The 10929-nt window shown below is 39.4% G+C and overlaps 1 protein-coding gene across 1 annotated transcript; it reads right to left on the bottom strand.

Annotated features, from left to right (window-relative positions):
* Positions 1-211: 211 nt before the first annotated feature.
* LOC149375652 (uncharacterized) lies at positions 212-3544 on the bottom strand. Its single transcript, XM_089598076.1, has 4 exons — positions 3409-3544; positions 2908-3163; positions 1793-2791; positions 212-1574 (listed from the first exon to the last, which is right to left on the bottom strand). The coding sequence occupies exons 1-4, from the start codon at positions 3542-3544 to the stop codon at positions 212-214; spliced, it is 2754 nt and encodes a 917-aa protein (XP_089454202.1).
* Positions 3545-10929: the final 7385 nt, after the last annotated feature.

A 10929-nucleotide genomic window follows, 5' to 3' on the forward strand; every position in this document is an offset into this window, starting at 1 on the left:
AGGCCTTGTCCGATGGCTGCAAAGCTGCGAAGGTGAGAGGGCGCTGGTCGGTGTAGGTGGTGAATGACCTTCCCTCGAGAAACCTTTGGAAGTGCTTGATTGCACAGTAGACGGCCAGCAGCGCCCGATCGTAAGTGCTGTAGCGCTGCTCCATCGGGGACAGCTTCCTAGAGAAAAACTCAAGAGGCATCCACTCTCCTGCTAGCAGACGTTACTCCAGAGATGCTCCGATGGCCATACCGGATGCGTCGGCTCTTAGAGCCAGAGCTGCCTCCGGACGCAGGAACGTTGATGTGGCTGCTGCTGCTATGGCTGCCTTGGACTGGGTGAAGGCTGTGTCTGCTTCCGGAGTCCACTTAAGCTGGACCTTCTTAGCATTCACTGGTAGGTTCTGGAGCAGGTCGTTGAGTGGAGCCAGGACAGAAGCTGCCCTGGGTATGCACCTTCGATAATAGTTCACCATCCCCAGGTAGCGACGCAGCTGGGGAGGGAACTCCGGCTTGGGAAAGTCCTGCACTGCTTTCACCTTGGCAGGAGGAGGAGTGAAACCGGCTGCGCTGATTGAGTAGCCCAGAAATGTGACCTGGTCTTGGCCTAGGGTGCACTTCTCTGGGTTGACGTGGAGGTTGGCTTTTCGCAGAACCTCGAACAGCTTCTGCAGGTGTTGAAGATGTGTCACATGGTCAAGCGAGAACACGAGGAAGTCGTCGAGGTAGGCTCGTACAAATGGTAGATCACGCAGCAGGTGGTCTACAGTACGTTGGAGTGATTGGGCGGAGTTGCGTTGACCCAGTGACGTCCTTGTAAATTCGAACAACCCGAAGGGTGTAGTGATAGCTGTCTTCGGGATGTCTTCCTCTGTAATGGCGATTTGGTAGAAGGCCTTGTGCAGGTCTACCACTGAGAAGACTTTGCCGCGTGCCTCCTGGAGAAGGTCCTCTATTATAGGAAGAGGATAACGATCTGGAATCGTAGCAGCGTTGAGGCGGCGGTAGTCGCCGGTGACGCGCCAGCTTCCGTTTGGCTTGGGCACCACGTGAATGGGACTGGCCCACTGGCTGGCGGAGGGTCGCACAATACCTTGTTCCAGAAGGAGCCCAATTTCCTTTTTGGCAGCCTCCAGACGTGGGCCCACTAGCCTGCGTGGACGTTCATGCACCGAAGGTCCGGTGGTTTGGATGCAGTGTTGCACTGGGAGGCTGGGAAGAGAGGCCACTGTTAACCGCTGTGAGGTTATGTCCTTGAAGCTGGAGAGCAGGGTATCGTAGGTTTTGCAGAAAGGTCCAGGCGCAGCCAGGCTTAAGACTGCCGAGATGCTGTGCACACCTGGTGTGCGTAGAGAGCCAGCCTTGGCCAGGTTCGTGAGTGGGTCGATGAGCCTTTGTCCCTTGACGTCGACCAAGAGTCTGGAGTGTGCCAAAAAATCAGCACCGATAATAGCAGAGGAGATGTCGGCAACGATGAAAGGCCACTTGAACCTTCTCCTGAGACCTAGCTCCACTATCTGAGTGTGCAGGCCGTAGGTGGCTATCGATGAGTGGTTTGCGGCATGTAATGTCAGCTTCTGCAGCTGCCTGGGCAGCTTGGAGTTTCACTTGGGCAGTATGGAGACTTCGGAGCCAGAGTCGATTAGGAATTCTATCTTGGAGGCTTCGTCGAGTATGTGCAAACGTTTGGACTGGTTGCCGGGATGTCCTACCTCTGACGTCTGCTTCAGAGGAGGAGCGTCTAGTTTCCCTGGGGCGGTGTGTAGCTACAAGGTGAAATGCAGCGTTTGGCCTTCGCCCCAAACCTGTGATGGTACCAGCAAATGCCCACGGCGTCGTTGTTGGTGTTGTTTGAGGACTCTGAGTTGTCTATTAGTCTCCCTCTGGACCTGGAGCGCCCTCGCCTCTTGTTGCCCTTGTTGTTGTCACTGTTGCTGCTGTTGTTGAGCTTGCTGCCCATCAGGACTGCCAACTGGCTCACTTGTGCGGTGAGCGCAGCCACTTGTTGTGACAGCCTGTTGTCGGTGGTAGAAACCGACGAGCAAGCCGAGCCGACGAGGCTGGGAGAAGACGACGTAGGTGTCGTTGAAGAACTGAGGGAGAAAACCCGTGGAGGGGTCTCGATCAGGTCGTCTGCTGACTGACTCAGCTCGTCCAACGTAGCTGCTTTGAGCACTTTGAGAGTGCGGGAGACCTGGGGAGGAAGTAGGTGTAGCCACTTAACTTTCAAAGCGTCCTCTGTGATTTTGTTGCCTGCCAAGGTCTTCATCAACCGTAGCAGCTGCGAAGGACGTTTGTCTCCGAGCTCCAGCCTGTGAAATAGTTGGTCGAGCTGCTTCTCTTGAGAGTCGGTAAAGCGAGCAATGACCACTTGCTTAAGGCTTTTAAACCGATCTACGTTTGGTGGATCAGACAACACGGCCATCAGGTCTGCGACTGTAGACGGCTCCAAGGCGGAGAGCAGGAGGCTGTACTTGGCTTTGTCATCTGTGATACCATGTGCTTTGAGTCCGGTCTCTACCGTCACGAACCATGCTGTGGGGTTGCTTACCCAGAAACGAGGCAGGGTGTAGTGTGCCCTGCTTAATTGCTGCTGTGCTTGGTCGACCATGTTCGCTGGCCCGGTGTCGTTCGCTGGGCCGGTGAGGTTATGTGCCTCTTCTGGAGACAGTTGTTGGGCTCGTTCCAGTTCCCGTTGCAGGCGCTGTTGCTCCTGCAGCTCGTCTCGCCTATGTGCGCGGACGGACCGGCCGCTCTGTTGCTCAGTGACAGGGTTACTCTGCGCCTCCTCGTACTCTTCGTCGCTGAGAGCCAGGGCGAAAAAAAAGAAAAAACGGTACGCCGGCGATAATGCACGGCAAAAAGCACTTGTGTCTTGTTTTTATGTCACTGTCTTTGTCACTCGCGCGCACTCGCTAACCGTGACCAAGATGGCGGCCAAAAATTTTTCGCGGGCTCGCGACGAGAAAGGGCTTTTTGCTTTCCTCCAAGAGGAAAATCACAACGGAGAAAACTTGCTCCTGTACGCTCGGTGCAAGAGGAAAGCCACCGTGCGCACGTTGTTGCCTCGAGGAAAAGGTTGCACAACGCGTAAAGGAAGACGTGAACGTGTGTAGCGTCGTTCAGCTCTTCTCTTGCGGCACGCACTGTTTCACGGAATTCACCTCGATGTTGTCCTGAGATCCCCCTTTGCAAATAAAACAGATCACGTTGGGGTCACCAATTCGGGAATCGATGCTGCGGTATCACGCCTGCTCGTGGAGAGGGAGCCAGCGCCAGGAAATGACGAAGACGAGGCGGTGAAACGTCCGTATAAAAAGACTTTTATTAAAATAAAATACGATAAGGCCATTGTGTTGCTAACGTGCGTGCTGAGGCGTAACTAACGCTCAGTGCAGAGTTGCCAGTTAAGCTGGCGTACGTGTCGCTGTTGCTTCGCCGGGACGTGGCGCCGTCTGGCGCAAGTCGAAGACGACGCGCGGGATTATCCGCTGCTTTCGTCTATTCGGGTCGGCTTGCTGCTTGGTGGCTTGATCCGCCACATATATATCTTTCATTTTTTGTCTACAAATAACTTGAAACATTACTTTTAAAAGTTCCCGAGCCTTTCATACATGACAAATGTACAGGAAAAATATAAATACACCACCCTCACCCACGAAAAAAGTACATGTTGAACGCACATGTGTTTCCGAACCTTGTGTTTTACAGTATACATGTCATTTCTACAAATATATGAGAACTTAGTTTTTACCGCAGGACTCGCTGGCTTTTAAATCCTAGCTTTCATTAGAAGTACATTATTTAAGACGGTGACAACTTTAAGTCACCTAATGATTCCGGGTCATTATCCAATTCTGTGATTTTCATGGACTTTTAAAATACTGAAAAAATTTTAGATGGCCTCTGTTCCGTAAGAAGCAATTTTTGACAATCCTTACGTATGAATAAAAGATTATTAATTGGTTCTCACATTATTTTTGTCGTTTTCTCAATCCCTTTCTATCGTGTCTAGCACTGACATAAGGATATGCATATTAAACTTGTGACTTTGTCATGTATTTTAACTTTCCTAAAGTGTAGCTAACAAAATATCTGATTAATACATAGTTTTAAAAAATGTGCAAGGTGGGTAAAAAAAGTAATTTAAAACTTAGTGGGCAACATATATTTGATTAAAAATTTTTGAAGTAAAACTTTTTTAGGCCATCCTTGTATGGGGAGTAAGCCCGTGAAACGAATGAGCAAGCGTACAAACGCTGCTGTGCACATATCTATATATATTATCTATATGTACTAGCCAGCACTAACTGCCACGGAGAGGATCTGTTTGTCTGTCTCTCTTTCTTTCTCTCCCTCCCTCTCGCATGAGCACAATAGTGTGGCACAGTTCATACTATATCTACATACATAAAATAGCCTCTCTCTGCACTACTCCGTACTAACTACTGCACCTAAGACTACTTCTTTTTAAGCACCCCTGTTCAATTCTCATTTGCTTTCCTCAGTCCTTCTAAGCTCCTTCTTAGTACCCCTTTCAATAAGGTGAGTAATATAATAATAATAAGTAATTTTACTAGTTTAAACTATATTTTTATTAAGTTAAATTTTTGTTAAACCTCCTCAACCACTCTCCAAACTTTTCTCACAATTTAATAACACAATAACTGGATAACCCGAAAAGCTTACCTTACAGTTTGAAAGAACTCTCTTTAGACTTTTATCAGCAGCATCATTGAATAAAGTAAGTTAATGTTAGTTATTATATCATTTATAGTTTAGAGATTTCTTACATCCCCGCTCTTAGCTCTCCTTGCACTTTTAAAAAAAGTCCCTCAGCCCTCCCTTCACCCCTTCCTTATAACCTTATAACCCAATAACTAGATAATCTAACACAATTTTAAAAACGTCCTTCAGTCACCCTTTAGCTGCATTTCTAAGTGAGGTAAACATATATCGGTTTTTTAAAACTTCTAGTTATACGACTATTTAGACCTTCTGTCTGAGCTTCCTTTACAGTTTTATATAAGCCCCTGATATCTAAGCACATTATTTCAGCAACGTTCAGGTGTATATTCTAACTTTTTTATCCACTTTCCACCGTTCTTCTAATAATTATGTTAGCATACTAGCAAACTTCCACACCACCGTTAAAGTAGTACTATGGTGCATGCAGTTTTTCTCTCTCGAATTTTCTAAAATCTTATTAACTGCATTATTAGGTATGTTCAAAAACATGACATTGTATTTTCATACCAAATCGATTACAACGAATGAGCATATAAAAAATTGACACCGTTGACCTTGCTTGTAACCCTATTCACCACAAAAAGATAAAAATCAAATTTATTGGAATATGTCAAATAATGTGCATCATCATAAAACAACACTAAACTAATACTTTCATTAATTTAATACACATATTTATAATTAAAACAAGCTGTGCAAAAAAATTTTGTATGATTTCATACTTTTGCTAGTGTAAAAATTTTAATTTTTTTTTACTTACTTTAGATTAGTTAACGTCAAAAGTTGCTTCCATAAGAATACTCTTTATTTTTTAATTATTATTGAGTACTATTTTAAAGTTAACTTCATTTTTATTTTTGTATCTTGACAAAGCGACGTACAATTGACCATGTAAAAACAGTGATTTTTTAAAAAATAATCCAATATTATTAAATTTTGGACTTTGAGATTTATTTATGGTCATTAAGAACATAAAAACTAAAGAAAATTGTTTTCAGTACAAAATAAAAGTTAATAATGACGAGGTTCCTGTATTCAACGTTATTTTTGGTATACAAACTCTTTTAATTTTTTCTCCAGTTATAATTTTTGGCTTCAACGTTGTATTTACGTAATTTAATAATTTTTAATCTTGTACCATTAAATGAGCCATTAACTATACTTAAATTTCGTGTAAACATAACAATTGTTCTTATTTTGAAGTTGAGGTCATACGGTGGTAAGCCTCCACGAATACTCTTTAGAAACTCGATTGAAAAATTTATATAAATATTATTATTAGACTCATTAACACAATTGTAAGAAGCATGATCTGTGCTGTATTATGTTCTCATTTCTTTGTTTACATGATTTTGAATTTTATTATTCAAAAAGTAAGTATATTTGTTACAAGCAGTAAGTAAAAAGTTTTTTATTGAAAAGTGAATATCTTCGCTAAAAACACTTAAACAAACATCAGTTGTTTTTCATTTATTTGAAACTGTAAACGATTCAATTCTTTCTTTTAAAATATCTAATAATACTGTTAAAAATGTTTTGTTTGTTAAGCAAATGTTGATATTAAGTCTAAGAATATGAAACAGTGACGAAAAATTCAATTATCTAATTATTTTTTGTATAATTATGATTCTACTTCTACTTTTAAGAACTGGCAGAATCTGTCTGAAATCGTCTCTATAGACAATTAATCTACTACCAAAATGGATAACTGTATCTTGTAAGCTATGTAATGTTCTTTCAACTATTTCTATGGCTTTCTTGGAGATCATAGAAGCCTTGTCCCATTTAATAAAATTTATTTCTGTCAACTTTTTTTTCAGATTCAAATTTCAGGAGCAAACTTTCTACATCATTTAAGTCTAATGGTAAACGAAATGTTCTATGACTAGTCACCTCCTTTCGGAAGTAATATTAATGCCATAACAGTCCATGCCATAGAGTTTTTTTTTCTACGAGAAATTAAATAATAAAGTAACGTCTTACATAGAAATGAGTTTCTTGAAACTTCTAGGCCATCAATATATGAAATTTCATCTATTTGTTTACATATAATTTTTAATGTCGTAATTGTTTCATTTTTTAATTCATTGATATAACAATTAAGTACAAAAAAAATTACTATTGTGGTACTGCTTTTTTTTGTATCAGCTTTTGTAAGTGTAGGTAAGTTGAAGTTTTCAGATTATTCGTCTTTTTATTGTAATACTTCATTTATATGTTTAAGTGCACGATTTCAATTATTGTCTATAAAATCTTTCAGAAAATAATCTTTGTACGTTTTCAAAACTTAATCTCTTTGGATGTTTTCTGAAATTAGCAAACAGGCATAAAATTGTCGTAACTGATATGGTAACATAACAATAGTGGCTTCCTTAATAATTTTATTTATTTGGCTATCGTGTTCTATTGAACTAATTACTATTCGAGTAACTTTAAATGTTAGATGTATTATTTTATTAAATTTATTTATATCCTTCAAGGATGTAGCTTTGTTTAATTTATTTCGTATCAAGTTAAAAAAAATTTTTCATGATCTTTAGAAGATACTATGTTTCATCTCCCTATTGTAGTATTAAATTTTTAAATTTTGTTTTTTTCTTTGTTTTACTTAAATTTTAATTTAGTAATTTATAATACAATTCCTTAAAGTGTTAACATATTTTATTGATTTTGTGAAATCATTTATTTTGTTCTTATAAACACATCAGGAATTGTTGTTATTTTCAGGCAGCCTCCAAGTTATTAATCTACATAATAATTTGTATAGCTGTACAATATTTAACATTAATATTGCATTTTTATTTCATAAACAAAAATTAGTTATATGGCACAACCATTGAATTGTCAACTGAAATTTTTTTTGATACTTTATTTTGTAACTATAATTTTTCTAAATGTTACTTCTTTGCTTGTAATCTTCTTTAATTTTTTTTGCGATTAAAAGCGATGGCAAAAAATTGTCTTATCAATTAATTAAAAGGTCGTCATGAAATTTACAATGCTTCTGTTTTGACTGTTCATTTACTTGACGAAAATCTTTTGATTTTGTTAACTTTAAAAACTAAGCTAAAAAAAAGTAGGATTTAACTGATATAAAAACTGAGGGGTTAGTGCTTGGATCATGTGGAGGGTGAAGCCCTTTTAGTATATATACACGCATAGACAAACTACTTTGTCTAGTTAAGGCTGAGGTCTTTCCCTAAAAAACTACGCCACCATCTCACTCAACGCACTTTCCACATGAGGACCAACGCATGCTACCTAAGGTAATAACGTGGAAAGGTTCTAATCGGGATTCCTTGATATCTTACTGGCTTGTATATTATCTTATACGACCTTACCTGTTTTGTTTTTGAAGTTCTTGTCTGATTTCACTTTTAAATTTTCATGCAATTTGCTGATGCCGAGAGAAAGAGTGAGAGAGAGAGCGCGCACTTGCCTGCTACCATCGAATATATATATATATATATATATATATATATATATATATATATATATATACTATGGCTTTTGAGAGAGCATGCGGTTATAGAAGATAAACAGGAAAGGGAGCTACAAAAATGTTACGCTTTACTTTTTTTTTATTAAGTAAGGGCCCTACAAAAAAAGTTTCTCTTTTAAAAATAATACAAAACAACATATTTAAGACAACTATCTAGGCTAATAACATTTTTAATGGTGTACTTTTCACACTAGTTACCTTTCACACTAGTTTGTACACTTAGTCTTAGTTACATGAATAATATCAACAATACTGTAAAGACTTAAGAGAAGTTACAGAAATTAATCAAAAACTATTTTTAATGACTTATGGTTGTTAAATTATATAAAATGGATAACAAACATATTATCGGTATAATATGTTGCAAATATAATAACAGTTTGGGTATGATGAACAACAGAAAAATTAATTGATGGTCCTGTTTTTGACATGTTTCTTTCTAAACCAATCGTAATTGAATAAGTAGTTTTACGAAAACGTCACATAAAATCACTTTTACAAGGGAATGATCTGTAGAAACTTTCTAAATTTTTGTACAGTGGATAACGACTAGATAAACATGTTTTATTTTTAATGTACAACTAAACGATCAATAAAATGGAAAAAAACAGGTCGAATATATATGAAAGCGTATATGCAGGTACAATCATAAGAATAAAAGAATAAAACAAATAATCCAGTTGTTGTAAATTTGTGCTCTTCTTATCTCTCCAAACTGTAATCTCGCTAACTGTGACAAACGTCTTTTACTGAAAAAATACTTAAGTCACGAAAAAAAATAATAACGAAAAAGTAAAACTCAATAAAAATAAGTAATTGTAGCAATAAAAACCTTGTACGAATAACCCATTAGTAAAAGAAAATAAAGTTGAAAAACGGTTCGAAAAAAATTTCTTAAAGTGCTTCAGGAGTTGAGGAAACACCGGTAAATCATAGCTTTACTAACATTATCTTGCTCTTGGAGAAACAGTTAACATCAAAGATACTTCTGACTTGGTAAGATAAAGTATATTTCTGTAGAAGCTTGGAGATTGAAACGAGCAGTCGCAGAAGGATGTATGCACACGACACTTTAAGGTATAAACTGTAGAACGGTTTTTATAAAAGCATAACGCTAAGATTAAATTAATGTCTGTAAGTGCTAGGTGCTAGAGCTGAAATGTATGAGAGAGAAAATGTTGGCTCGTGGGGCTAGCTATTGCTTCAGACAATGGATGCGTAAGTGCCATGACAAGAGTCTGGTCACTGCAGTTACCCCCTTCTAGTGTTATTTGTTCTAGAAATATGTAAGAAGACTATCTTTAAAGGTCTTTTATAATTAGCTGGGTCAACTAGATTTTTTTGTGGGGAAGAGTGATCCTAGGCTTGTTGAAGTAGTAAGAGTTGCTTGGAAAATGAAGTGTCTGGGCTGATCAAGGGAGCAGGGTTAGCTAGAGGAAGCTGTGAGGACCTTGTAGAAGGTCTATCAGTGGTTTATCCATGTTTACTGACTTGAAATCCTTGATAGAGATGGTTACTTGCCTGCCTCTGATGCCAATGACGTATGTGCGATTGTCATGGTGAGAGATGACTCGTTGAGGGCCTAAATATGGAGGGTCCAGGGAGCGAAGCATTGTGTAAACGCATCTGTGCTTTCACGTCTTCAGCTGCTTGTGGAAAGGGGGTTTGATGTTCGCCAAGTATCTGAACGTAGATATGGCATTGACTGCTTTGGTTAGATCTTCAAGGTAAAAAACGAAAAAGACAGGGTGTGCTTCGAGGTTGCTAGTTGTGGCAAGAAACTCATCAGGCACACACAGGATGGTGCTATAGAGCATTATGGCCGAAAATGCCTGCGGATCCTCTTTGAATTCCATTTGTAGGCTTAGCAGGATCAGTGGCAGTGCTAACGGCTAGAATGTCTAAGTCCAGTACATCAGTGAGGTCCTGTTGAGTATCCTGTGAAAGCATTCGATCAGGCCACTCCCTTGGGCATATTCTAGCTTGTTGCGTATGCAACACGTGTCCGGGTAGTTCAAGAGGGATTCAAAAATGGCTAACTCAAGTTGAGTGCATTGATCCGTAGTGATAGTAAGGGAGAAGTACGTTGTTGAAGACAGTCAATAAAGCTACAAAAGTACCGGAGATCAAGCCCTTGTAACGCTAAGAAAGTACCAAGATGACATTTTTTTCATCTTCCACGTACATAAATCTTGTGTTGTGCTGCAAGTAGTTGCTGCATTGGCAAGCATGGCCATAGTAAAGGCAGCTTTAGATTACAGGTTTTCACTGAAAGATAATCTCTTTCTGCTGCTTCAAAAAGTTTTTAAGCAGATCATTCAGTGAGATGAGAATGTTAGTAGCACCAGGGAGGTACTTCCAAGAATAATTAAACATCCCTAAAAAGTGACATAGCTGCAGTAGGTGGTCAGGCTCCAGGAAATCCTAGACTGATTAAACTTTATTCAGAGAAGGAAGAAGATCATGTCCAAGAAATGGACAATGAAGTCGTCTAAGTAGGCTTTGACGAAGGGTCCAAAGGTCCCGTAGCATAAGATCTACCATGCACTGCTACAACTGGGCAGTGTTGTGCTGGTCCAGTGACGACCTGGTAAATTTAAACAGACTAAAGAATGCCACAACGGATATTTTTGAGATGTCATCCTCTGGGATCAGGATTATGTAGAATACCTTCCTGAGGTATAGCACCGA

The sequence above is a fragment of the Copidosoma floridanum genome, unplaced genomic scaffold (assembly GCF_036245765.1).
Source record: "Copidosoma floridanum isolate Cflo_tuat_1 unplaced genomic scaffold, Cflo_Japanese_pri ptg000005l, whole genome shotgun sequence".
In the NCBI taxonomy this organism is placed as follows: Eukaryota; Metazoa; Arthropoda; class Insecta; order Hymenoptera; family Encyrtidae; genus Copidosoma; species Copidosoma floridanum.

Coding starts and splice junctions, on each gene's coding strand:
- LOC149375652 (XM_089598076.1), bottom strand. CDS start 3,544: ATGAAAGATATATATGTGGCGGATCAAGCCACCAAGCAGCAAGCCGAC. Junction 3,164..3,408: donor CGGCGAAGCAACAGCGACAC/GTACGCCAGCTT, acceptor GGGGGATCTCAG/GACAACATCGAGGTGAATTC. Junction 2,792..2,907: donor TGGCCGCCATCTTGGTCACG/GTTAGCGAGTGC, acceptor CCTGGCTCTCAG/CGACGAAGAGTACGAGGAGG.